This window comes from Dromaius novaehollandiae, chromosome 32, assembly GCF_036370855.1.
Source record: "Dromaius novaehollandiae isolate bDroNov1 chromosome 32, bDroNov1.hap1, whole genome shotgun sequence".
Classification (NCBI taxonomy): domain Eukaryota; kingdom Metazoa; phylum Chordata; class Aves; order Casuariiformes; family Dromaiidae; genus Dromaius; species Dromaius novaehollandiae.
In genome coordinates this window covers 990,064-1,017,986 of record NC_088131.1, presented here as the reverse complement: position 1 = coordinate 1,017,986, position 27,923 = coordinate 990,064, and the positions used below count along the sequence as shown (strand labels likewise).

Here is a 27,923-nt window from a genome sequence, read left to right as displayed (position 1 = left end):
CACAGCAGGGCCCTCGGGGTGTGGGCTCCAGAGGAGTCAGTCTTGCTCTGCTGGGGTTGTAAATGGAGGTGTCAAACTGCCCCCAGGATTTCGGGGGGGATTCCTGGAGATGGGAACTGTGAGCTGAGTGAAGGGGATTCAGTCCAGTGACCCAGTGGGAATATCCTCTTTTAATCCTTGTGAGAGATGAATACAGCACTCATGGCAGCTGTCTCTGAAAGAGAAGACCCTTGCGAGGGATTCATCTCCCCCAGCCTTGCCCTCCTGAACACAGGTGTCTGTGTCGGAATCAGCCCCACCAGTTCCCACTCCAGCAAGCCACAGAAACACTGGAGTGAAGGCAGGGGATGACCCCACCCTTCCTAGACATCTCTATTCCAGTGAGAGGGACCCTCTCCTCGCATCAGTTTACCCTCTGCACTCTTTCTCCAGGCTCTGCAAAGGGAGTGGGATGTGACTAGCTCTGATGTACACAGCCTGCAGCAGATTACAGCCACCCATTTTGTGGAAAGTTCGTTCAACAGTTTATTCAGAAAATGGGCTGCAGTGGAGTGATCTGATTCTACGTTTCTTGAGTTTTGAGATGCCTCCGTCACACCGTGGGAGCATTCTTTGATGCAGTAGAAATCTTTGGCATTTCAGTTTCTCTCAGCATTAGAACTTAAGTGTCCCAGCAGGAAAAGGGCTCACGGTGTCTATATACTACAGAGAGAGTCAGGGGATCTGGACTGTGCAGGAGTCTTGCTGCCCGCTGCCCTGTGCTAGCCCCTCTCCCAGCTAAAGGACAATCCCACTCCCAAGTTACTCTAAGAAAGGACCTGGGCTGAGGTGAGAGTGGAGGAATGTAGCTCCAGAGGGAAGATTTCCCCATTCTTCTCTCTCAGAGCAGACATGGGGAGTGTGCTCTGGAGAGCTCGTCAGAGCAGGTGAGGAGGTTTCTGACTTGCATGACCAGCACAAAGACTCTCCGCTATCACAGCTATGCTATGGCAGAGCTGAGGTCTTGTGGAGGGCAGCTTGCAGCCTGGCAGGACACCCCAGAGAGACAGTCAAGAGATCTAAAGAAGGGTGAGGGGGGGCAGCCTTAAGGGAGAGTCAGATCACTCCCCAATCAGATGAAATGCATTGCCTAGAAGGTTAGAAGGGGCCTTGGGCACATCACTGCCATGAAGACAGCTCCACGCAGGACCCACAGGGTCAGTGCCTTAACTGCAGCTGAACCCCTCTCCTTCACCCCAGAGAGCAGGACAGCAAGAAGCAGAGCAGCACAGAGAGGAGAGGAAACAAGCAGCAGTACCATGACCCTGCCAGCAAAGGGAAAGCCAGGAGGGAGAGCCAGATGGGCAGTTAGGAAAGCCTTCCCCTCGCCCAGCTCTACACACCATCTCCCAGGCAGCGGCATCACAGCACAGTCACTCTCAGCCCCTTTGCCGTGCAGTGGGAAATGGGCACGTCACAGCAGAGATGCCCCTCTGCTCTGCTGCAGCTCAGGCTGCTGAGGAGGGGGCTCCTGCCCTGCAGCCCATGGCCTTGAGGGCAGAGGCTGTGCTGGGTGGGAGAGGAGACACGGGGGGCTTGCTGAGAGGAAGATGTCTGCATTGCAGGGACTGACTGGGAGTTTTCCTAATTCCCCCTCCCACAGCATTTATGGCTTTACTTTTCCCCCACTCGCTGATCATATCTCCCCTGCCTGTAGCTTTTCCTCCTGGCAGCTGTTTCTCTGCCCCATCTCTTTTCCCTGCCAGTGCTCACAGACCCCATCCCACCCTCTGGGCACTCAGTCCTGCCCTGCAGAAACCTCCCAGCAGCAGGGCACTGCCCAGGGGCATCTCTGGCTTTGCAGGTGCTAAGGAGCAGGTCAGACAAACGCTGGTGAGGCCAGGCAAGGTGATGGTGGTGCTTTCTGTAGGCAGCGCACTGGGTGAAAGGATGCAGTGAGGTCCCTCACAGACCTACTGATCTCTCACTGCAATGGTCTGGGAGCATCAGCCTCTTGTCCAAACATCACAGCTCCTTTCCTCTCCCTTTGCCCACCTCCACCTCCCAGCTGCTGCAAACAGTGGGAAATTGAAAGCAGAGACTCAGGAAAGGTCCTTATCTTTCAGGGAACCCCAGCCATGGCTGTCTGCTTGAAAAGGTCCCCTGGAAATATCCTGGGGGTGAGCGAGATCTGAGAGCAGCCCTGACCCCCGCAGCACCCTCTCAACAGGAGGATGAACCCACCCTTCTCGGGGTCGCTCCTTCCACCCAGAGCTTCTCCCTGCAGTGCCCTGGGCAGCTCCCTGGGCAGGCTGAGTGCTGACCCTCGCAGGCGGCAGAGTCCCTGCCCCGGGCACACAGCACCCTGGGTCGCAGGGACACTGCTCTCAGTTACAGCCCGCGCACACCTGGGGGCACTCCCTGGCTTCACACCCCAGCACCGTCCCTGGCAGAAGGTAGCCGTGATGGCCTGTCCCTCTGATGGTGTGGCTGGGAAGCCCTGCTCTAAAGCACCACCTGCTCCAAACAGGAGGAGCTGGCAGAGCCGCCCTGACAGACCCTCTCAGCTGTGGAAGGTGCCAGCTTCAGAGGAACCCTCCGGCAGCCACAGCAGCAATGTTGCCCTGCAGCCAGAGACTTACTGTGTTAGGGGCTGGGAAGATTTCTCGCTGCAGGCAGCTCTCAGCCATCCTCTGATGCCCCACTCTCTTCAACTTCGGAGATGTCCATCTCGTTCTGGCCCCTGCAGGCAGTGCCCGGAGTCCTGCTTCTCCAGGAAAAGGAGCTGCACTTGGACAGAGCTGGCTCTCTGCAGCGCCTGCCAGGTTGCCATGGGCTCCGGCAGCCCCAGGAGCCAAGCCCAGCTCAGGAGCAGAGGCCCAGCTGATGACGTGACTTTCTCTGTCCCCTGGGCACCCTCGGGACCTTCCTGGGGCTCCAGGGCTGACAGTTCCTGGAAGGCAGCAGGATCACCCCTGGGAAATAGCCACGGAAGTAGATGAAAATAATCAGCGAGGATCCCTCTCGAAACAGAGGAGAGACTGACTCTGGCATTGCAGTTGGTCTCACCAGAACCTGGCTATCTAGGAGAGGTGGAAACGTCCCACTCTGGAAAGCCCTGCTCCCATCTCATAAGAGCACAGGCACAAGAAGGGAGTTCCTTTGCTCATGCTTCAGGGATGATTTAGAGGAGTTAATCAATACATCTAGTGCTCACTGCGAAGCCCTTCGTTGGAATAGGATACAGTTCTCTCCCGTGCTCTCCACAAACTCACAGGAGGTGGGATTCCCCTTGCCCAAGCTTAGTGTGCGCAAAATGCCTGTCTGCATGGCAGCTCCTTGTTTAAGCTCCCACTGGAATCAAGGGAGATGCAGGGAGGCACTCAGCTGTCCACGCACACACACACACCCTTGGACATCTGAAGGGCCAGAGGTGATCCAAGACATGTTCCACTTTCTGCTTGCTCTGATGGAACAATTATGAGACCCATATGCTTCCAGGACATCAGCTGGTTGCCAGGAGTAGAATCTCCTCGGCCATCTGAAATGACACTTGATGCGGGCTACTGCAAGAGCTCCGCTCACTAGGAAGCCGAGACATATGCAGAACCCGACATTGCAAACAGCTCATGCAGGGCCATGTCCGATGCATGGGGTGTCCAGCACAACCACCAGGTTTCTAGCAGGTACAGCACAGGACCTGCAGGAAAAGCATGCCCTTTTGGAGTGGTGGCTGGGCAAACACCCCAGGGCTTCTCGCATTTCCTGCCTGTTCACAAACAAGGCATTCCCACCACTGCCTTTAGGCAAAATCCATCCCATCTACATCCCAGACCATACTGCAAAAATGGAAGGCACACCACACCAAGGTCTCCACGCATGCCGACCCTCTCAAACCCCACTAGTTCTTCTCTCCCTAAACCTTTTCTCAGCTCTCATGCTATGAACAGGGACAGTGCTAATGATGCAGCCACAGTGTGCCTGGCTTGCAGACTGTTCAGGCCCAGGAACTTTCTCAGTGACACCTTGTCTTTCTTGGAGATCTGGTCACCTCCATCACATGTGCCAAGGTGCTGCAGAGCCAGCTCAGGAACCAAGCACCTCTCCTGCCACAGCTGCATGGCCAGCTCTCTTTCCTTCTTGCTTGGGAACAGGTATCACCATGACAAGTCTACGCTCAGCCCTGGTGCCACAGCGGAGGTTCTGCAGCTCAGATGTACACAAATGCACAAAGCCTGGGGCACAAATGCAGCACACAGGAACAGAAAGCAGGGAGAGGCGGCAAAGGAGGAATTGAGAAATGTTGTCTGGGGAAGTAGGGAAGCTGTTAGGAAAGCCAAAGCACTGTTAGGAGTGAGGCTACAAGGAATGTCAAGGGCAAAAAAGATGATCTGCTATTGCTTCAGTAACAGTGAAAGCATAAACAAGGAGAATGTCGGCCCATGGCTGAAGACTGACTGGGGCAGGCAATCTGGTAACAGCAGAGGTAGATGGATCTGGGGAACTCAATCCCTTGGCTTCAGCCCCCACCAGCAAGGTCTCCCAGGCCATTGTGCCTAGAGTCAGGAGTCCTGAGGAGAAAAACAACCAGCAGGGCCTGGGGATTGAGGCAGGAATTATTTCTAAGTGTACAGGATTGGAAGGGCTGCAGCTGAGGATGCTGAGAGAGCTGGCCTCTATCTCGCAAGGCCACTCTCTGTCATCTTGGAAAGCTGTGGAGATTCGGGGAGGACCCAATGACTGGAGAAGGGCAAATGTTACATCCCTCTTCCACAAAGGCCACAAGCACAACCTGGGCAACTACAGGCCATTCAGCCTCACTTTGATGATCACAGTGTCATGCAGCGAGCCCCCTCTAATCACGTTTCTGGGTAAAGGAAGGAGAATGAGGTGCCTGGGAAGAGTCAGCACAGATTTCCTGAGGGGAAATCATGCCTCACCAACGTGATGGCTTTCTATGTTAAAAGAACTGTATTTGTGGATGAACAGAGAGCAGTGAACGTCAGTTACCTCAACTTTCAGAAGGCTTTTGACACTTTCTCCCGCAGTATACTTGCACACAAACTAGGCCTCTATGGTCTGAGTGGCTGGACAAGCAAATGGACAAAGAACTGCCATCATAGCTGGATGATGGGGCTCAGAGGGTAGTGGTGAACGGGTAGCATTGTTCCTGGAGGGTTGGAGTAATGGAGCACCACAGGGTCTCTCCTGGGACCTCTCCTGTTTTACACCTTATGAATGAGCTGCAGGGGGAACTTTCGTCACGGTTGTACACGACCCCAAACTGAGTGGGCACCAGTCTTCGTCTTGAGGGCTGCCACTGAGAGGGACCTAGACAGGCAGGAGCAATAGGCTGCCAGGAATCTCATGAAATTCTGCAAGGACAAATGCCACGTTCCTGCACCCAGGACAGACCAACTCCCTGCAGACATCCAGGCTGGGCACTGCGGGGCCATGAAGCAGCTCTGTGGAAAAGGACATGAGGATTTTGGCAGACCGAAGGCAAAATATGAGACAGCTGTGTGGCCAACAGCACCTTGGGCCGTATGAATAGGAGCATGGCCAGGAGGTCAAGGGAAGTGATCAGACCGTTCTGTTACGCACTTCTTGGACAACATGTACAATACTGCACCCGCTTTTTAGCCCCTCAGGACAAGGGCCCCCCTGTACAAAGAGATCCTCAAGAAGACAAAGCCAGGCTCTTCAGAATGGTGCATGCTGGAGGAGGAGAGACCACAGCCATAGGTCAAAACCAGAGAGGCGCACACTGGAGAGAAGCAAAAAGGTTTTTACTGAGAAGACAGGCAAGCACTGGAACATATTGCCCAGAGAAGCTCTGGTATCTGCAGCCTTGGAGGTTTTCCAGCCTGAATCAAGCCCTCAGCAACCTGCTCCGACTCCAAAGCTGATCCTGCTGTGAGCACAAGGTTGGGCTAGAGGCTGCCTCAGGTCCCATCCACCTGGAAAGATTCCTCCAGCTCTGCTCTTGTTGATGTTAGGGAAAGCCCTCAGTTGTCCTTGACCATGGAAGTAACTCAGGCACAAGTCTGAGCAGATCAACTAGCTTTCAGGTCCAGCTGCACTCAGAGACGTCCAGATGCAGGGCTGCTTGGCAGGTACCCCTGAACAGCCCTGATCACTCCTTTGCTTCACCTTTTGTTGGGTTTTCTCTCCTTTACCCCTTTCATGTTCAGCCCTCTTAATATCCTCATACCCGTCCATACAAGCAGCCCCCCTCTGGTTACCCTTTCCTCCAAGGCCCTGGTTGTGCTTGCTTTGTACCCTCAGCTGCCATTTCTGAGATGGCTGCCAGGGTCATTCCTACCTAGGTCAGCAATTCCATGAAACCAGGACCTCCTCTTTTCGTACTTGAATCTGCAATTCCTCCTGTTACCTTGCCAGAGGCACCACAAGTCAGCATGCACCATCTACACAGACACATTAAGAGCTGACACAATGAGCTTCAGTGCGGGGGACCCTCAGAAACTTGGGGATTCAGCCAACAGGAACCTCATGAAGTTTTACCAAGACAAGTGGCAACTCCTGCACATGGGAAAGAACAACCCTGTGCACCAGGACAGGCTGGGACCTAACTGCCTCAGGAGTGGCCTGAGGAGAAGGGCGTGTGTGTTGTCACATGAACCAGTGGATTGTGCTCGCTCTGAGTGAGTTCAGATGCCTTCGGGGTTGCATTAAGAGGAGTGTGGCTACCAAGAGAAGGGGCATTAGTATCCCCCTTGACTCAGTACTAGTGTGCCCAGAAGAAAAGCTGGGCAAAAGTCCTGGGAAGGGGAGAAACTTCCCCAGATTTGCTACCAGGTCTGGCCCATGGCTATATGGACCCTGCCAGGCACCAGGCTCCCACACAAAGCCCTCCACATGACGGCTCTTAAGGGCACGTTTGCTCTTCTCAGGCCTATCACATCTATCTTAAGCAGAGCCGATGGAGAAACCTTGCTGAGGACTTGGAAAAGCAAAGAGCCTGCTGTGGTGCCTCAGGGAGGAAGGCTGCCTCCTGTCCCACACGCTCTGACATCCTCCTTCTCCAAACAGTGACCCACAGGAGAAACCAGCCCTGAGTGAGGCTCACTCTTACCCCCCTCCGCTCTCTCTAGGCCTCCCAAGGGAAAAGTGGACCAGGAAAACCTCAGGCAAAGAAGGCCCTGAGGGCCTCTGCCCTTTCCGTGGGGTTCAGGATACGGAATTATTAACAGATTTCACCTTTCCACTTTTCATTTCTTTGCAGCAAAAAATAGTGTACTCAGCTTTACACACTGCATTTACGAGGCATCATCTCCTTTCTGAAGTCTGGTTTCAAAGCTACAAGTTGTGGATGAATACCTTCCTTTTGGAAAAGCTCTGAAGCATGGAGTGTTTGAGGCGGATTAATGCATAGGACAAGAAGAGCTGGAAGTCACTGCACAAAACATCGCTGGTTCAGCCCACTTCCAGTTAACTCCAGCTCACATTTGGTTTCCCAGTAAGAGCAGAGCAGGGTGTTACAGTGTTTCCCAGCCAGCGTAAGTCTTTGCTAGAGGCAGCTCAATCCATCGCCAGACATGTTAAGATGGTATGGCAGCTTTTAAGCTACAGTTGAAAACAGGAGTTTGGACAAGCACAGCATCCCCCTGGCACCCCCCGTCAGTCCTACATCAGGCAGCTGAAATTCCATGACCAAGTCAGTCTCTTTCCAAGGAAAAATCACAGAGGGAGGAGTCAGGGTTCTCAGCTGTGCTTTTTATTGTTAAAGGCAGGGTGAGCTCGGTGGCAAGTATTTGGCAGGCAAATGTCCTCCACAGCGAGGTGGAGTCACAGCTGGACGTGCAGTGTGCCTGCACATGCCATTCCAGATGTGTGCAGCGGTGCCCCGGGAGAAGGGTGGTGCTGCAGGGTTGGACATTTGCCGGTCTGCACGGCGCCCAGTGTCCCTGTCACTCTCCACCCCACGCAGTGCAAGGCCAGGGGTATCAGAAGGGTGGTGGCCACGCTGGGCAGCTCCCAAAGGTGGACGCCAGCCTGCAGGGCAGGTCCCGGCTGATGCTGTCCCTCGTGAGCAGGACCAGGCAGAGCAACACGAGCTGCAGGCAGGCGAGGAGCACAAACAGCTTCCTGCAGGCCAGGAGAGGGTTAAGACAGCGGAGGGGAGAAATCTGTCTCATCTGTTTCCAGACATCACCTGCAGATGCCACCAGGCCAGCAACTGGCACCCTGCATCATGCTGGGCACACCACCCCCCGCCCCGTTCCTGGGCCTCAGCTTAAGGGCCCAAGCATCTCGGCTCTGCTCTTCATCTCCCTACTGAGCCCAGAAACAACCACCACCTCCGCAACCCCGGGAGAAGGGATCCTGAGCTGTGTCCGTGTTGAGAAGGGAGAAGCTGATGGATGCCTTGGGACCGCCAGCCTGGGCATCCCACCCCCTGCACACCAGCCCTGGCACGCCGAGCCCCACGCGGCAACTCACTGCAGCCAAAAAGTGATGCCCTGCCTCTTTGCCACCAGCTGCTCCTCCTGCAGGTCAAGGCACAGCAGGACACGTGTCGGTGTGGGCAAGACTGCTGGGCCTTGGGGGCTCAGACCCCCACCCTCATCCCCACTGAGACCAGTGCCCCCAAAGCCAACGGGTGCCCTGCACACCCTTTCTTCCCCAAGGCCCACGTCAGGCTTGTCCGTCCTACCAGCTTCACAGCCACCATCTCCCGCATAAGTGACGTGGACAGCCTGGCCGCCTGCTCCGTCTTCCCCCTGTTGTGGGCACCACAGGCAGTTGGGGCGTGAGGAGCGAGCTCGGCCGGCATTGGGACCACCAGATGGGCAACAGGGACCCGGGGTGCTGGACAGGCTCTGCTGGGGCTGAGGCAAGGCACCCCAGGCTCCCAGCATCAAAAACACCCTTCCCTCCACTCCCTTCCCACGTCAGGCTCGGAGGGCATTTAGGAGAGGCTTGGAGCTCTTCAGAGCTGTTCAGAGCTGCTTCACAGAGCCAACCAGTGTGGGGGTTGTTTGTTTGTTTTTCTTTCCATCAGGTACTTTGGAAAAGGCACTGGGCCCTTCCGAGAAGGTTTGGAGGACTCGAAGGGAGGCTGAAAGCTGTTGCAGAGCCCCTTAGGGCTGCCCAGAGCTGTTCAGCACTCGGCAGAGGATTTTAGAGCTTGTGCGAGTGGTCGACCGCTGCTTAGGGAAGGTCTGAAGCCACGCAGAGGCTGTTGGGAGTGCTCCAGAGGCATTCTAGTGGGGTTGGGAGCAGCTTAGATGTCATCGGAGGAGGATGAGATCAGGGGCTCTGTTGTCCGGGATTGGCACAGCCCTTCCCAAGCTGGGACTGGGGACACAGAGACCTGGGAGCTGCACAGAGCCCCGCCCCACAGGTTGGGCGCGGGGGCCTGTCCCCACTCACCCCACTGTCTGCCCTTGGAGGCCCTCGCGTCTCTCCCGGAGGCACTCGCGTTCTTTCCTCAGCACCTGGACGAAGGAAGGGCCCTGCTCAGTAGTCCACGCCAAGCCCACCGTGAGGGGGCTTTCCCCACACAAAGACCTCGTCCCGCCTTGCTTCCTACGCCTAGTACCTTCTCGATCTCAGCCTGCTCCCGCAGGGCCTCTGCCAGCTTGGCTGCTGACTGCTTCTCCTGCAAAGCAACCGGGCCACGTTGCAAAGAGCCCAGGTGGGACTGGCAATGCCCAGTCAGTCTGCAGGGCGCTGCGAGGCCGGCCAGGGCCAGGGAGGCAGGGACACAGGCGTCCTTGGGGGCTGGCACCACACCCAGCAGCTCTGCCCGCCTAAGTGGTGTTTTCACGGGGGTTACAGACCTGGTGGAGCTCCTTCCGGGCCGCGTCTCCCTCGGCCTTCACCTCCGTCAGCTCTGCCTGGGAGAGAAGAGGCAGTGGGAGCATCTCGGTGGGGGGAGCTGGAGGACCCCCAGGGACCAGTGTGGGCTCTAGGCCCAGGGCCCTGGCTGAGACTGGGCGTCCCCAAACCACGCAGTCCCCCCACCCCTCTCAGGGTCCCTGGGGGAGCCAGCTGGACAGCGGAGCATCTGCCTCACCTGGAGCTGCGGGAGGACTTCTTTGGTCCTCTCCAGCTGCTGGGAGCTCTGGGCTTGCTGCGCTGCCAAGGCGAAGTGCTGTGGAGATGAACCGGGGGTGAGGGCCAAGCGCGAGGGGGTCGTGGGGCAGCCAGAGGGGTGTCCGAGGGGGTGTTGGCACGGGGCTCTCGGTACCTCGGTGGTGAGCTCCTGCAGGGTGGTGCGGAGCTCCTCTTTCTCCTGCTCCTGCAGGGATGGGGACAGTGCTGGGGAGCAGGCCTTGGAGCCCCCCGTGCACACGCCCGGGCATCCCCAGCACCTACCAAGGCCCGGAGCTGCTCCTGCATTGCAGCTGTCTCCTGCTCGCTCTCCTTCAGGCAGCTCAAGAGGGTGCTGAGCTCCTCCCTCAGCCCCACGTCGGGCTCCTCAGCCCCCTCCCAGGAGCGCTGCAGCCTGCGGGGTTGAGGAGAGGGGAGGCTGCTGAGTGCAGACCCCCGGGGCAGAGATCAGGCACCCAGGCAGGCGGGTAGCACCCAGAGCCCTCCGGGACGGGTGGCAGGACCCGCCCCCCACCTCCACCCAGCCCCGCAGGGCCCCCATCGAGGGCCAAGGCGTGCAGGGGCTGCAGACAGCCTCCGGGACCCGAGTCTCAGCCCCGAGCAGGATGGAGCCATGCCCACCCATCCATCCCTTCTTCCAACGCGCTGCTAGCTGCTCGCAGGACGCCACAAGCCTGCTCCCGCTCCAGCAGCTTCTCCAGCAGGTCCCGGCGTTCATCCTGGTGCCGCCGCAAGCAGAGCTGCAAGTCCTCCAGCTCCATGGGCACAGGCATGCACTGCAGGCCGAGGGGCCGGCAGCTCCTCTGGGCCAAAGGCGCTTCACCCCCTCAGCCCGAGAGAGCCCTTCTCCCAGGGGCCGCAGGCAGCTCGGTGTCCCGAATGCCAAGGATGCTGCTCTGCCCCACTGTGAGGTCGCCCCAGCCCGCCCCGCCTTGCCCTGCCCCAGGCTGCTGTGACACGGCTGCTCTTCTCTGACCTCACTGCTCCTCTCTGGCAGCACCGCTGTGGGGCTGCTGGAGCCCGAGGGGGACCCGGGGGTTGCAGAGGCCTCAGCCCCGCCCAGGGCTTGTCCGTGCCACCAGCTCCAGAGCCACCAGCTCCTGCAGAAGTGACGTGGACAGCCTGGCTGCCTGCTCCCTGCTCCAGCTGCTGTGGGCGCCGCGGAGGTTCGGCCGCAGCCAGGGCAGGGACACCGGCGTCCTCCGGGGCCGCGGCCACCGACGCGGTGGCTCCGCGTGCGTCACGGAGCTGCGGAGTTTAATCCGGCGAGGGACATCAAGGACAAGAAGGGCTTCGTTAGATCCGTCAGGAGCAAAAGGAAAAGGAGGGGAAACGTGGACCGGCTGCCGAAGGGGGAAGGTGCCATCGGGAGCGAGGACACGGAAAAGGCCGCGGTGCCGACTGCCGTCCTCGCTTGGGTCTTCGCCGGGAAGAGCAGCCCTGAGGAAGCCCAACCTTGGAGAGCGGAGACGGGAGGACGTTCTCTTGGTCAAGGAGGATGGCGTTGGAGATCATTGGAGCTGTTCGCTTTATTGGTGTCACTCGTGCGCCGAGCTGCCCCGTGCTCAGCTGCAGGTCAGCTCCTTGGTGTCACTCGCGCGTGTCCGGAGCGCCGGCCAACGTCCTGGCGAAGCAGCCGTGAATCATCTCGAGAAGGTCGTGGTGGACAGCAGAGGTGCCCGGGCGCCGGCACCAACCAAACGTCCCTCCAGCCTCCCACAAGGGCCAGAAGGACCCGGGGAAGCGCAGGCCACCCGCAAAGGCGGTGGAGCAGCTCCTCCTCGATGCCACCTCCACGCCCGTGAGGGACACGATGGGGACGAGGAGCAGCCAGCATGGATGCACCCGGGGCAAAGCACCCGTCCGCGGCCGAGGGACCCACTGGGCGGGCGATGCCAAATGATGCCGGAGGTGGAAGCTCGGTCCGCTTCATCCCACGCCGTTTCCCTCTCTGTCTCCCGTTGGATTCGCTCTTTCCGCTTTGTGGCCTCCACCGCGACGGAAATCCCGATTAATTTGTGGTATTTTTGAGATTTCCTGCATTTTTTCGGCTAAAAATGAGGTTCCCCCGCCGCAGAAAAGCCTTCGGGTGCCCCAAAACTTGGTACGATTTCTTTTAATACCGGTTTTACCGCTGCCTTTGCTTTATTGGCACGGCAAAGCCTCAGGCCGGCCCGAAAAGGGGGCAGCAACGCGGGTCGGGTCCTCGGCGTCACCCGTGCGCTGAGCTGCCCCGTCCTCAGCCCCAACTCGGGTCCTTGGTGTCACCCGTGCGCTGAGCTGCCCCGTCCTCAGCCCCAACTCGGGTCCTCGGTGTCACCCGTGCGCTGAGCTGCCCCGTCCTCAGCCGCAACTCGGGTCCTCGGTGTCACCCGTGCGCTGAGCTGCCCCGTCCTCAGCTGCAACTCGGGTCCTCGGGGTCACCCGTGCGCTGAGCTGCCCCGTCCTCAGCCGCAACTCGGGTCCTCGGTGTCACCCGTGCGCTGAGCTGCCCCGTCCTCAGCCGCAACTCGGGTCCTCGGGGTCACCCGTGCGCTGAGCTGCCCCGTCCTCAGCCCCAACTCGGGTCCTCGGGGTCACCCGTGCGCTGAGCTGCCCCGTCCTCAGCCCCAACTCGGGTCCTCGGTGTCACCCGTGCGCTGAGCTGCCCCGTCCTCAGCCCCAACTCGGGTCCTCGGGGTCACCCGTGCGCTGAGCTGCCCCGTCCTCAGCTGCAACTCGGGTCCTCGGTGTCACCCGTGCGCTGAGCTGCCCCGTCCTCAGCCCCAACTCGGCTCCTCGGTGTCACCCGTGCGCTGAGCTGCCCCGTCCTCAGCCCCAACTCGGGTCCTCGGGGTCACCCGTGCGCTGAGCTGCCCCGTCCTCAGCCCCAACTCGGGTCCTCGGGGTCACCCGTGCGCTGAGCTGCCCCGTCCTCAGCTGCAACTCGGGTCCTCGGTGTCACCCGTGCGCTGAGCTGCCCCGTCCTCAGCCCCAACTCGGGTCCTCGGGGTCACCCGTGCGCTGAGCTGCCCCGTCCTCAGCCCCAACTCGGGTCCTCGGTGTCACCCGTGCGCTGAGCTGCCCCGTCCTCAGCTGCAACTCGGGTCCTCGGTGTCACCCGTGCGCTGAGCTGCCCCGTCCTCAGCCCCAACTCGGGTCCTCGGGGTCACCCGTGCGCTGAGCTGCCCCGTCCTCAGCCCCAACTCGGGTCCTCGGGGTCACCCGTGCGCTGAGCTGCCCCGTCCTCAGCCCCAACTCGGGTCCTCGGTGTCACCCGTGCGCTGAGCTGCCCCGTCCTCAGCTGCAGGTCAGGTCCTCGGTGTCACCCGTGCGCTGAGCTGCCCCGTCCTCAGCCCCAACTCGGGTCCTCGGGGTCACCCGTGCGCTGAGCTGCCCCGTCCTCAGCCCCAACTCGGGTCCTCGGGGTCACCCGTGCGCTGAGCTGCCCCGTCCTCAGCCCCAACTCGGGTCCTCGGGGTCACCCGTGCGCTGAGCTGCCCCGTCCTCAGCCCCAACTCGGGTCCTCGGGGTCACCCGTGCGCTGAGCTGCCCCGTCCTCAGCCCCAACTCGGGTCCTCGGGGTCACCCGTGCGCTGAGCTGCCCCGTCCTCAGCTGCAACTCGGGTCCTCGGGGTCACCCGTGCGCTGAGCTGCCCCGTCCTCAGCTGCAACTCGGTTCCTCGGCGTCACCCGTGCGCTGAGCTGCCCCGTCCTCAGCCCCAACTCGGGTCCTCGGGGTCACCCGTGCGCTGAGCTGCCCCGTCCTCAGCCCCAACTCGGGTCCTCGGGGTCACCCGTGCGCTGAGCTGCCCCGTCCTCAGCTGCAGGTCAGTTCCTTGGTGTCACTCGTGCACCGAGCTGCCTCGTCCTCAGCCCCACATCGGTTCCTCAGTGTCACACATGCACCGAGCGGCTCTGGCCTCAGCCGCAGGCTGGTTTCTTGCACCTACATGTGCACCGAGCTGCCCCGTTCTCAGCTGCAGCTCACTTTATCGCGTCCACACAGGCACCAAGTGGCTCCGTTCTCAGCTGCAGGTCGCTTTACTGGTGTCACCCGTGCGCCGAGCGGCCCCGTGCTCAGCTGCAGTTTGGGTTATCGGTGTCACCCGTGCACCGAGGTGCCCCGTGCTCAGCTGGAGCTCGATTCATTGGTGTCACTTGTGCGCCCAGCTGCCCTGCTCTCAGATGCAGGTCACGTCCTTGGTGTCACCTGTGCACTGAGCAGCCCCGTTCTCAGCTGCAACTCGCTTTATTGGTGTCACTTGTGCGCCGAGCTGCTCCGTCCTCAGCCGCAGCTCAGTCCATCAGTGTCACTCGTGCACCGAGCTGCCCCGTCCTCAGCCGCAGCTTGGTTCACTGCACTCACCTGTGCGCCGAGCTGCCCCGTCCTCAGCTGCAGGTCAGTTCCTTGGTGTCACTCGTGCACCGAGCGCCTCCGTCCTCAGCCGCACCTCAGTCCATCAGTGTCACTCGTGCACCGAGCTGCCCCGTCCTCAGCCGCAGCTTGGTTCATTGCACTCACCTGTGCGCCGAGCGGCCCCGTGCTCAGCTGCAGGTCACTTCCTTGGTGTCACTCGTGCACCGAGCTGCCTCGTCCTCAGCCCATCAGTTCCTCAGTGTCACCCGTGCGCCGAGCGGCTCCGGCCTCAGCTGCAGCTTGCTTTATTGCATCCACACGTGCACCGAGCAGCTCTGGGCTCAGCTGCAGCTCGCTTTATTGGTGTCACTCGTGCACCGAACTGCTTCGTCCTCAGCCCATCAGTTCCTCAGTGTCACACATGCGCCGAGCGGCTCTGTCCTCAGCTGCAGCTCACTTTATCGGTGTCACTCGTGCACCGAGTGGCTCCGTCCTCAGCCGCACCTCAGTCCATCAGTGTCACACGTGCACCGAGCTGCCCCGTCCTCAGCCGCAGCTTGGTTCATTGCACTCACCTGTGCGCCGAGCAGCCCCGTGCTCAGCTGCAGGTCAGTTCCTTGGTGTCACTCGTGCACCGAGCGGCTCCGTCCTCAGCCGCATCTCAGTCCATCGGTGTCACACGTGCACCGAGCGCCTCCGTCCTCAGCCGCAGCTTGGTTCATTGCACTCACCCGTGCGCTGAGCGGCTCCGGCCTCAGCTGCAGGCTGGTTTCTTGCACCTACATGTGCCCCGAGCTGCCCCAGCCTCAGCCGCAGCTCACTTTATCGCGTCCACACATGCACCAAGAGGCTCCGTTCTCAGCTGCAGGTCGCTTTATTGGTGTCACCTGTGCGCCGAGCAGCCCCGTGCTCAGCTGGAGCTCGATTCATTGGTGTCACTTGTGCGCCCAGCTGCCCTGTTCTCAGATGCAGGTCACTTCCTTGGTGTCACCTGTGCACTGAGTGGCCCCGTTCTCAGCTGCAGCTCACTTTATTGGTGTCACCCGTGCGCCGAGCTGCTCCGTCCTCAGCCGCAGCTTGGTTCACTGCACTCACCTGTGCGCCGAGCGGCCCCGTGCTCAGCTGCAGGTCAGCTCCTTGGTGTCACTCGTGCACCGAGCTGCCTCGTCCTCAGCCCATCAGTTCCTCAGTGTCACCCATGCGCCGAGCGGCTCCGGCCTCAGCTGCAGGCTGGTTTCTTGCACCTACATATGCACCGAGCTGCCCCGTCCTCAGCTGCAGCTTGCTTTACTGCATCCACACGTGCACCGAGCGGCTCCGTCCTCAGCTGCAGCTCACTTTATTGGTGTCACTCGTGCGCCGAGCTGCCCCATGCTCAGCTGCAGGTCAGTTCCTTGGTGTCACTCGTGCACCGAGCGGCTCCATCCTCAGCCGCACCTCAGTCCATCAGTGTCACTCGTGCGCCGAGCTGCCCCGTCCTCAGCCGCAGCTTGGTTCACTGCACTCACCTGTGCGCCGAGCTGCCCCGTGCTCAGCTGCAGCTCAGTCCATCAGTGTCACTTGTGCGCCGAGCGGCTCCGTCCTCAGCCGCACCTCAGTCCATCAGTGTCACACGTGCACCGAGCTGCCCCGTCCTCAGCCGCAGCTTGGTTCACTGCACTCACCTGTGCGCCGAGCGGCCCCGTGCTCAGCTGCAGGTCAGTTCCTCGGTGTCACTCGTGCACCGAGCTGCTCCGTCCTCAGCCGCACCTCAGTCCATCAGTGTCACTCGTGCACCGAGCTGCCCCGTCCTCAGCCCCACATCGGTTCCTCAGTGTCACCCGTGCGCCGAGCGGCTCCGGCCTCAGCTGCAGCTTGCTTTATTGCATCCACACGTGCACCGAGCTGCCCCGTGCTCAGCTGCAGCTCGCTTTATTGGTGTCACTCGTGCGCCGAGCTGCCCCATGCTCAGCTGCAGGTCAGTTCCTCGGTGTCACTCGTGCACCGAGCGGCTCCGTCCTCAGCCGCACCTCAGTCCATCAGTGTCACACGTGCACCGAGCTGCCCCGTCCTCAGCCGCAGCTTGGTTCACTGCACTCACCTGTGCGCCGAGTGGCCCCGCGCTCAGCCGCCGGTAGCCGGGGGGGCCGGGGGGGCCGGGCGAGGCGGCGGCAGGCGCGGGGGGCCACGGCGCCGTAGGCCTGGTACCGGTGGTTGAGGGCGGCGCGGCCGTGGAGGCCCAGGCCGCTGGCCAGGGCGCCCTGCGGGGCGGCGAGGCCGAAGAGCACCCGGCGCGCCCGGGCGTGCAGCAGCGCCATGGCGCACAGGGCGCACGGCTCCCGCGTCAGGTACACGTCCAGCCCCCGGCACAGGTACGACGCCGTCACGGTGACGTCACCGCTGACGTCACCGCTGACGTCACCGCGGCGCTGGGCCCGCGCCACCGCCTCCAGGCACGCCAGGGCGGCGTGCCGCAGCGGGTGCCCCCCCCGGCGCCCGTCGTGGGCCGCCGCCACCACCCTGCCCGTGGCCGGCTCCACGGCGGCGGCCCCCGCCGCCACGTGTCCCCTCCGCCGGCCCCGCCGCCCCGCCGCCACCGCCGCCGCCATGGCGCGCCGGGCGGCCGCCGCCTCCGCCGGTGACAGCGTCGGGGACGCGGGGACACCGGCGCGGGGCAGAGCCGGCCAGTGGCGCCCGGCGGCAGCCGCCTGGGCCCCCGGCGTCGGGGCCCGCGCCGGCACCCGCACCCGGAACGGGGCGCCCAGGCCCCGGGCGTCCACCCCCAGCGAGGCCAGGAGGGCGCGGAGGGCGGCCAGCGGCCCCCCCGGGGCGCCGGGGGACATGGGGGGGGACCCGGGGGTCGGGGGGGACCCAACGGTCGTGGTGGCTCCAGGGGTCGTGGTGGCCTCCGAAGTTCTGGGGGTCGTGGTGGCCTCGAGGGTTGTGGTGGCTCCAACAGTCGTGGTGGCTCCCGAGATCATGGTGGCTCCAAGGGTCGCGGTGGCCTCCGAAGTTCTGGGGGTTGTGGTGGCCTCGAGGGTTGTGGTGGCTCCAGAGGTTGTGGTGGACCCAACGGTCGTGGTGGCTTCTGGACTCGTGGTGGCTCCAGAGATCACGGTGGCTTCAGGGGTCGTGGTGGCCTCAAGGGTTGTGGTGGCTTCAGGAGTTGTGGTGGCTCCAGAGATCATGGTGGCTCCAGAGATCATGGTGGCTCCAGAGATCATGGTGGCTCCAAGGGTCGCGGTGGCCTCCGAAGTTCTGGCGGTTGTGGTGGCCTCGAGGGTTGTGGTGGCTCCAGAGGTTGTGGTGGACCCAACGGTCGTGGTGGCTTCTGGACTCGTGGTGGCTCCAGAGATCACGGTGGCTTCAGGGGTCGTGGTGGCTCCAAGGGTTGAGGTGGCTCCACAGGTCATGGTGGATCCACGGGTCGTGGTGGCCTCAGAAGTTCTGGGGGTTGTGGTGGCTCCAACGGTCATGGTGGTGGCTCCAGGGGTCATGGTGGCTCCAGGGGTCATGGTGGCTCCAGAGATCATGGTGGCTCCAAGGGTCATGGTGGTCTCAGAAGTTCTAGGGGTTGAGGTGGCCTCGAGGGTCACGGTGGATCCAACGGTTGTGGTGGCTCCAGGGGTCGTGGTGGCTCCAGGGGTCGTGGTGGCTCCAGGGGTCGTGGTGGCCTCAGAAGTTCTGGGGGTTGGGGTGGCCTCAAGGGTCATAGTAGCTCCAATGGTCATGGTGGATCCAAGCGTTGTGGTGGCTCTGGGGGTGGTGGTGGATCCAGGGGTCGCGGTGGCTCCAATGATCATGGTGGATCCAAGGATTGTGGTGGATCCAGGGGTCGTGGTGGACCCAACAGTCGTGGTGCACCCAACAGTCATGGTGGACCCAACGGCTGTGGTGGCCTCAGCAGTTCTGGTGTTTGGGGCAGCCTCAAGGGTTGTGGTGGCTCCAACGGTCATGGTGGCCCCAACGGTCATGGTGGCCTCACAAGGTCTGGTGGCCCCAATGGTTGTGATGGCCCCAACAGTCCTGGTGGCCCCAGCAGTCATGGTGGCCTCAAGGGCCATGGTGTTTCCAACAGTCCTGGTGGCCCCAGGGCCTTTGGTGGCCCCAAGGGCCATGATGGCCCCAGAAACTCTGGTGGCCCCAAGGGCCATGATGTCCCCAACACCTCCATCCTCCCACAGCCCTCCAATGTCCATGGGAGCTTCAGTGTCCCCAAGAGCTCCAGTGTCCCCAACACCTCCATCACACCTGGTGGCTCTGCTGTCCCCAAGAGCCCCGGTGTCCCCAACACCTCCATCACCCCACAGCCCTCCAACGTCCATGGCGTCTTCCACATCTCCATCATCCCTGGTGGCTCTGGTGTCCCCAAGGCCCCTGGTGCCCCCAGGAGCCCTGGTGTCCCAGCTCCCAGCGTCCCCAACACCTCTGTCACCCCACAACCCTCCAATGTCCATGGCGTCTTCCACATCTCCATCATCCCTGGTGGCTCTGCTGTCCCCAAGAGCCCCAGTGTCCCCAAGACCCCTGGTGTCCCCAAGACCCCTGGTGTCCCCAGGAGCCCTGATGTCCCCAAGCACCTTGGTGTCCCCAAGAGCCCCAGTGTCCCCAAGACCCCTGGTGTCCCCAGGCACCTTGGTGTCCCCAGGAACCCTGGTGTTCCCAAGAGCTTTGGTGTCCCCAAGAGCCCCAGTGTCCTCAAGGCCCCTGGTGTCCCCAAGCCCATTGGTGTCCCCAAGGCCACTGGTGTCCCCAAGAGCCTTGGTGTCCCCAGGAGCCCTGATGTCCTCAAGGCCCCCAGTGTCCCCAAGACCCCTGCTGTCCCCAAGAGCCCCAGTGTCCTCAAGGCCCCTGCTGTCCCCAAGAGCCCCAACGTCCTCAACCCCACCGGCGTCCCCGCCACCTCCGCCCTGGCCGGCAGCTCCGTCACCGAGGTCCCTGTCACCGAGGAGGTCCCCATCGTCCCCGAGGTCCCCGTCGTCGCCGGCGAGGTCCCCGTCGTCACCAAGGTCCCCGTCGTCATCGGCGAGGTCCCCGCGGGCCGCCAGGGCGCGGAGGCAGCCGCCCTCGAGGCCCAGGAGGACGGCGAGGCCCCGGGGCCCCGCCCGCACCCGCTTGAGGTGGCCGAGGCCGGGCAGGGGCAGGGCGCGGGCCAGCTGGGCCAGCAGCCGCCCCGTCTCGGTCACCGCCACCACCGGCGCCGCCAGCGCCGCCAGCAGCTCCAGGCCCCGCCCTTCGGCCTCCCAGGGCACCCGCCAGGGCAGCTCCTCCTCCTCCTCGTCATCCTCCTCCTCGTCCTCCTCGTCGTCGTCATCCTCCTCCTCATCCTCGTCCTCATCCTCCTCCTCCTCCAGCTCCTCCACCTCCAGGTTCTCCATCACCTCCAGCTTCTCCATCACCTCCAGGTTCTCCATCACTTCCAGGTTCTCCTTCACCTCCAGCTTCTCCACCTCCAGCCTCTCCATCTCCTTCAGCTTCTCCATCACCTCCAGCTTCTCCATCACCTCCAGGTTCTCCTTCACCTCCAGGTTCTCCTTCACCTCCAGGTCCTCCATCACCTCCAGGTTCTCCTTCACCTCCAGGTTCTCCTTCACCTCCAGGTTCTCCTTCACCTCCAGATTCTCCTTCACCTCCAGGTTTTCCTTCACCTCCAGGTTCTCCATCACTTCCAGGTCCTCCTTAACCTCCAGGTTCTCCTTCACCTCCAGGTTCTCCTTCACCTCCACCTTCTCCATCACCTCCAGCTTCTCCATCACCTCCAGGTTCTCCATCACCTCCAGGTTCTTCATCTCCAGGTTCTCCACTTCCAGGTTCTCCTTCACCTCTAGCTCCTCTGCCTCCAGGATCTCCATTACCTCCAGCTTCTCCTTCACCTCCAGCTTCTCCTTCACCTCCATCTCCTTCTCCTCCTCTCCTTCCCCTTTCGACTCTCCCTCCTCCTCCTCCTCACCGGGGGCACCCCAGGGTGCTGCCGCCCTCTCCTCCTCCTTCACGTCCTGCTCCTTCCCCTCCTTCATCTTCTCTTTCACCTCCTTCTCCTCCTCTTCCTCCTCCCCTCTGGGCTCTTCCTCCTCCTCGTCGAGGGCACCCCGGGGTGCTGCCGCCGCCAGGATCGGGGTCTCCATAGGGTGGCCCTGGGGGGGGGGGGGGAATGGAGGGTTAAAGGGGGAGGAAGGGAGTGGGGGGGCACTCGGGGCACCCAGGGGTGACCCCCATTAGTGACCACCCCATGGGTGCACCCACGGGTGTCCTCTGCCATTAGTGACCCCATGGGGACACCCGTGGGTGCCCCCCACGGACCTCCCACCACAGAGACACCCGTAGGGACATTCATGCCCCCTCCCCCCCACGGGGACACCCATGGGTGCCCCATCACAGCCCTCTCAGGTGGGTGCTCCCCCATAGGGCCCCCGTGGGTGCCCCACAACCCCCCCCATAGGGACCATGGGTGCCCCCCCCACAGACACCCGTGGGTGCCCCCTAGACCCCCCCCCATAGGGACCATGGGTGCCTCCCCCCACACAGACACCCGTGGGTGCCCCACAACCACCCCCATAGGGACCATGGGTGCCCCCTAGACCCCCCCTCATAAGGACCATGGTGCTTCCCCCACACACAGACACCCTTGGGTGCCCCCCAGACCCCCCCATAGGGACCATGGGTGCCTCCCCCCCCATAGGGACACCCGTGGGTGCCCCCCCCTACCCCGGGACACCCATGGGTGCCCCCACAGCCCCCCCCATAGGGACCATGGGTGCCCCACAGCCCCCCCCCATAGGGACCATGGGTCCCTCCCCCCACGGGGACACCCGTGGGTGCCCCACAGCCCCCCCCACAGGGACACTAGTGGGTCCCTGCCCCCACAGGGACACCCATGGGTGCCCCCCCCACCCTGGGACACTCGTGGGTGCCCCACAGCCCCCCCCCCATAGGGACCATGGGTCCCTCCCCCCACTGGGACACCTATGGGTGCCCCACAGCCCCCCCCACAGGGACACTAGTGGGTCCCTGCCCCCACAGGGACACCCATGGGTGCCCCCCCCACCCTGGGACACCCATGGGTGCCCCACAAACCCCCCCATAGGGACCATGGGTGCCTCCCCACACACAGACACCCGTGGGTGCCCCACAACCCCCCCCATAGGGACCATGGTGCTTCCCCCCCATAGGGACACCCGTGGGTGCCCCCCCCTACCCCGGGACACCCATGGGTGCCCCCACAGTCCCCTCCACAGGGACACCAGTGGGTCCCACCCCCATAGGGACACCCATGGGTGCCCCCACAGCCCCCCCCCATAGGGACCATGGGTGCCTCACAGCCCCCCCCCCATAGGGCCATGGATCCCTCCCCCCACGGGGACACCTATGGCTGCCCCACAGCCCCACCCACAGGGACACTAGTGGGTCCCTGCCCCCTCAGGAACACCCATGGGTGCCCCAGAGCCCCCATGAACACCCGTGGGTGCCCCACAGCCCCCCCCACAGGGACACTAGTGGGTCCCTGCCCCCACAGGGACACCCGTGGGTGACCCCCACCCTGGGACACTCGTGGGTGCCCCACAAACCCCCCCATAGGGACCATGGGTGCCCCCTAGACCCCCCCATAGGGACCATGGGTGCCACCGCCCCCACAGACACCCGTGGGTGCCCCCTAGACCCCCCCCCATAGGGACCATGGTGCTTCCCCCCCCATAGGGACACCCGTGGGTGCCCCCCAGACTCCCCTATAGGGACCATGGGTGCCTCCCCCCCCATAGGGACACCCGTGGGTGCCCCCCCCACCCCGGGACACCCTTGGGTGCCCCCACAGTCCCCTCCACAGGGACACCAGTGGGTCCCACCCCCATAGGGACACCCATGGGTGCCCCCCCCTACCCCGGGACACCCATGGGTGCCCCCACAGCCCCCCCCATAGGGACCATGGGTCCCTCCCCCCACGGGGACACCTATGGGTGCCCCACAGCCCCCCCCACAGGGACACTAGTGGGTCCCTGCCCCCACAGGGACACCCATGGGTGCCCCACAAACCCCCCCATAGGGACCATGGGTGCTTCCCACACACACAGACACCCGTGGGTGCCCCCCAGACTCCCCTATAGGGACCATGGGTGCCTCCCCCCCATAGGGACACCCATGGGTGCCCCACAGCCCCACCCACAGGGACACTAGTGGGTCCCTGCCCCCTCAGGAACACCCATGGGTGCCCCACAGCCCCCCCCACAGGGACACTAGTGGGCCCCTGCCCCCTCAGCAACACCCATGGGTGCCCCACAGCCCCCATGAACACCCGTGGGTGCCCCACAGCCCCCCCCATAGGGACCATGGGTGCCCCACAGCCCCCCCCACAGGGACACTAGTGGGTCCCTGCCCCCACAGAGACACCCGTGGGTGCCCCCCCCTGCTCCGGGACACCCGTGGGTGCCCCACAGCCCCCCCCACAGGGACCATGGGTGCCCCACAGCCCCCTCCCACAGCGACACTAGTGGGTCCCTGCCCCCTCAGGAACACCCATGGGTGCCCCAGAGCCCCCATGAACACCCGTGGGTGCCCCACAGCCCCCCCCACAGGGACCATGGGTGCCCCACAGCCCCCCCCCACAGCGACACTAGTGGGTCCCTGCCCCCACAGGGACACCCATGGGTGCCCCCCACCGCCCCCCCCTCAGTGACACCCATGGGTGCCCCCCCCGCCCCCCCCATAGGGCCCCCCGCGGTTGCGCCCCGGCCCCACGTGGCGGCTCCCCCCACCCGGCCTCACCTGCCGCTCGCCGTGTCCCACCCCCCCTTCGCCCCGCCCACGCGCGCCCATTGGCCGCCCGCGCCGCGCGCCCCGCCCTCCAGCGCCTCCCATTGGCCCGCGCCCCCGCCGCTCCCGCGGCGCGGCGGAAGTCCGCCGGGGGGACGAGCGAGAGGAGGCGGGGCGGCGGAGAGAGCGGCCGGAAGTTGGGCCGGGCAGCGAGGCGGCGGGGAGAGAGGCGGCGCGGACCATAGAGAGGAGCGGCCAGAGCGGCGGGGAGGCCACGGGCGGAGCAGCGAGAGGGCGGGCAGAGCGGCTCCGGGCGGGCGCCATGTTCCGGCGCCATGGTCCTCCCGGCCCGGCACTGGGGGGAACCGGGAGCACTGGGGGGGAACCGGGAGCACTGGGGGGAAACTGGGAGCACTGGGAGGGCTCGGGGGAAGCACTGGGGGATACTGGGAGCACTGGGGGAGCGCTGCGGGGTACCTGGGGGCTCTGGGGGGGGCACTGGGAGGTAACTGGGGGCACGGGAGGAACTGGGAGCACTGGGGGGGGGAACTGGGAGCACTGGGGGATACTGGGAGCCCTGGGGGAGCGCTGCGGGTACCTGGGGGCACTGGGGGGGGGCACTGGGAGGTAACTGGGAGCACTGGGGAGGAACTGGGAGCACTGGGGGGGAACTGGGAGGGCTTGGGGGAAGCACTGGGGGATACTGGGAGCCCTGGGGGAGCGCTGCGGGGTACCTGGGGGCACTGGGGGGGCACTGGGAGGTAACTGGGAGCACTGGGAGGCTTTGGGGGACACTGGGGGGGGTAACTGGGAGTACTGGGATGGCATTGTAGGGAACTGGGAGCACTGGGGGGACACCAGGATGGCACTGGAGATAACTGGGAGCACTGGGACGGGCACTGGAGGGTAACTGGGAGCACTGGGGGCACACTGGGATGGCACTGGGGTAACTGGGAGCACTGGGAGGCTTTGGGGGACACTGGGGGGGTAACTGGGAGCACTGGGATGGCATTGTAGGGAACTGGGAGCACTGGGGGGACACCAGGATGGCACTGGACATAACTGGGAGCACTGGGATGGGCACTGGAGGGTAACTGGGAGCACTGGGGGCACACTGGGATGGCACTGGGGTAACTGGGAGCACTGGGAGGCTTTGGGGGACATTGGGGGTAACTGGGAGCACTGGGGGGGCAGTGGGGGAACTGGGAGCAGTGGGGGGGCACTGGAGGTAACTGGGAGCACTGGGGGTCACTGGGAGCATTGGAGGGCACTGGGGATAACTGGGGGCACACTGGGATGGCACTGGGGGTAACTGGGAGCACTGAGACAGGCACAGGAGGCTGACTGGGAGCACTGGGAGGGCACTGGAGGGTAACTGGGAGCACTGGGATGGCACTGGGGGGCACCTGGGAGCACTGGGAGACTTCAGGGGCAATGGGAGGGTAACTGGGAGCACTGGGGGGCACTGGGGAGTAACTGGGTGCACTGGGACGGACACTGGGGAGGTAACCAGCAGCACTGGGGGGACACTGGTATGGCACTGGGGGAACTGGGAGCACTGGGATGGCAGTAGAGGGTAACTGGGAGCACTGGGATGGCACTGGGGGGTAACTGGGAGCACTGGGGGGACACTGGGAGGGCACTGGGGGGTAACTGGGAATGCTGGGATGGCACTGGGGGGGGTAACGGGGAGCACTGGGAGGGCACTGGGGGAAGTGGGAGCACTGGGAGGTAACTGGGAGCACTGGGGGGCACTCGGATGCCAGTGGGGGGTAACTGGGAGTACTGGGAGGGCACTGGGGGGTAACCAGGAGCACTGGGATGGCAGTGGGGGGTAACTGGGGGCACTGGGGGGGGGGGCGCACTGAGATGGCACTGGGGATAACTGGGAATCCTGGAGGGCACTGGGGGGTAACTGGGAACACTGGAGGGGCACTGGAGGAAAATGGAGAAACTGGGAGCACTGGGACGGCACTGGGGATAACTGGAAGCACTGGGACGGGCACTGGGGGGGGTAACTGGGAGGGAGCACTGGGGGACACTGGTGGTAACTGGGAGCACTGGAGGGCACTGGGGGTAACTGGGAACACTGGGACGGCCAGGTTCCCCCCAGGGTCTCTTTATTGGTGCTGCATGAACGACCCCCCTTCCCCCCCCCCAGCCCCATTGTTCTCCAGGGCCCCATTGTTCCTTGATGGACCCCATTGTCCTCCAAGGTCCCCATTGTTCCTGAGGGTCCCATTGGTCCTTGGGGGTCCCCGAGGTCCTTGGGGGTCCCCATTGTCCTTGAAGGTCCCCATTGTTCTTTGATGGACCTCATCGTTCTTTGATGGACCCCATTGTTCCTTGAAGGACCCCATTGTCCTCGGTGGACCCCATTGTTCCTTGGGGGTCCCCATTGTTCTGGGGGTCCCCGAGGTCCTTGGGGGTCCCCATTGTTCCTTGGGGACCCCATTGTCCTTGGTGGACCCCATTGTTCCTCGAAGGACCCCATTGTTCCTGGGGGTCCCCAAGGTCCTTGGGGGTCCTCATTGTTCCTTGGTGGACATCATTGTCCTTGGTGGACCCCATTGTTCCTCGAAGGACCCCATTGTCCTTGGTGGACCCCATTGTTCCTGGGGGTCCCCGAGGTCCTTGGGGGTCCTCATTGTTCCTTGGTGGACATCATTGTCCTTGGTGGACCTCATTGTTCCTCGAAGGACCCCATTGTCCTTGGGGACCCCATTGTTCTTGAAGGTCCCCATTGTTCCTTGAGGGTCTCCATTGTCCTTGGTGGACCCCATTGTTCCTCAAAGGACCCCATTGTCCTTGAAGGACCCCATTGTTGTTGGTGGACTTCATTGTTCCTGGGGCTCCCCATTGTCCTTGGTGGACCCCATTGTCTTTGGTGGACCCCATTGTCTTTGGGGACCCCATTGTCCTTGAAGGTCCCTATTGTTCCTTTAGGGATTCTATTGTTCTTGTAGGACCCCATTGTTCCTTGATGGACCTCATTGTTCCTGGGCTCCCCATTGTCCTTGGGGCAGGGGCCCCATTGCCCCAGGTCCCCATTGTCCTTGGGAGACCCTGTTGTCCTCATGGGGGGAAGGGTGTCCCCATTGTTCCCCGCATTTCCCCATTGTTCTTGGAGGTGCCCATTGTCTTTGGGGGTCCCCACTGTTCCAGGGACTCCCCATTGTCTTTGGGGGGGTCCCCATTGTCTTTGGGGGCTCCCATTGTCTTGGGGAGGTCCCCATTGTTCTTTGAGAGCCCCCATTATTCGAGGTGTCCCCCACTGCTCTCAGGGGACCCCATTGTCCCCCTGCAGCCCCTTCTTCTAGGGGGTCCCAGTTGTCCTCGGGGGACCTCCTTGTCCTTGGGGACCCCCCAGTTTTTGGGAGACCCCATTGTTCCTCAGGGGACCCTATTGTCCTTGGGGACCCCCCTCATTCTCGGGGGGTCCTGGAGCTCTTTGGAGATCTCCATCTCCTTGGGGGGGTCCCCGAGGTCCTTGGGGGACCCCATTGTTCTTGGGACCTCTGGAAGGACCCCATTGTTCCTTGAGGGTCCCCATTGTTCTTTGGGCGTCCCCGTTGTTCCTTGTGGGACCCCATTGTCCTCGGGGGTCCCATTGTCCCTGGGGGTCCCCAAGGTCCTTGGGGGGATCCCAGTGTTCCCTGAAGGACCCCATCATCCTCGGGGGTCCCATCGTCCTTTGGGGGTCCTCAAGGGGACTCCATTGTTCCTTGAAGGACCCCATTGTCCTCATAGGACCTCACTGTCCTTGGGAGGGGGTGTCCCCCATTGTTCCTTTATGGACCCCATTGTCCTTGAAGGACCCCATTGTCCTTGGAGGTCTCCATTGTTCCTTGAAGGTCCCCATTGTTCTGGGGGTCCCCGAGGTCCTTGGGGGTCCCCATTGTTCCCTGATGGACCCCGTTGTCCTTGGGGATCCCGTTGTCCTTGGGGGACCCCATTGTTCCTTGATGGACCCTATTGTTCCTTGGAGGACCCCATTGTTCCTGGGGTCTCCATTGTTCCTCGAAGATCCCCTTTGTTCTGGGGGTCCCCGAGGTCCTCGGGGGTCCCCCTCGTTCCTTGAAGGACCTCACTGCCCTTTAGGGTCCCCACTGCCTTGGAGAACCCCATTGTTCTTGTAGGACCTCGTTGTCCTTGGGGGGGATCCCCAGTGTTCCTGAGGGTCCCCATTGTTCCTTGAAGGTCCCCATTGTTCTGGGGATCCCCGAGGTCCTCGGGGGTCCCCATTGTTCCTTGAAGGACCTCGTTGTTCCTCAAGGGTCTCCATTGTTCTTGTAGGACCTCATTGTCCTCAGGGCATCACCATTGTCCTCGAAGGTCCCCATTGTTCCTGAGGGTCCCATTGTTCCTTGAAGGTCCCGTTGTTCTGGGGGTCCCCACTGATCCTTGATGGACATCATTGTTCCTTGAAGGTCCCCATTGTCCTTGGTGGACCCCATTGTCCTTGGTGGACCCCATTGTTCCTCATGGGTCTCCATTGTCCTTGTAGGACCTCATTGTCCTTGGAGGGGTCCCCGTTGTTCCTTGAAGGTCTCCATTGTTCTGTGGGGTCCCCGAGGTCCTTGAGATCCCCATTGTTCCTTGATGGATCCCATTGTCTTTGATGGACCCCATTGTTCTTTGATGGCCCCCATTGTTCCTGGGGGTCCCATTGTTCCTTGAAGGTCCCCGTCGTTCCGGGGGTCCCCGAGGTCCTTGGAGGGGGGGTCCCCGGTCGGGGGGGGGGGCGGGTCACACGTAGACGTTGCGGCCATATTTGCCCCCGGCGGCCGAGTCACCCGGC

The 27,923-nt window shown here is 62.7% G+C and overlaps 1 protein-coding gene across 1 annotated transcript; it reads right to left on the bottom strand.

The window, feature by feature from the left end:
* Positions 1-15,253: 15,253 nt before the first annotated feature.
* On the bottom strand, positions 15,254-23,180 carry LOC135324513 (mucin-19-like). Its single transcript, XM_064501062.1, has 2 exons — positions 23,135-23,180; positions 15,254-20,511 (listed from the first exon to the last, which is right to left on the bottom strand). Exon 2 carries the CDS (start codon positions 20,500-20,502, stop codon positions 16,450-16,452), a length of 4,053 nt encoding a protein of 1,350 aa, XP_064357132.1. The 5' UTR covers positions 20,503-20,511; positions 23,135-23,180; the 3' UTR covers positions 15,254-16,449.
* Between the last annotated feature and the right edge of the window lie 4,743 nt (positions 23,181-27,923).

Coding starts and splice junctions, on each gene's coding strand:
- LOC135324513 (XM_064501062.1), bottom strand. CDS start 20,502: ATGGAGACCCCGATCCTGGCGGCGGCAGCACCCCGGGGTGCCCTCGAC.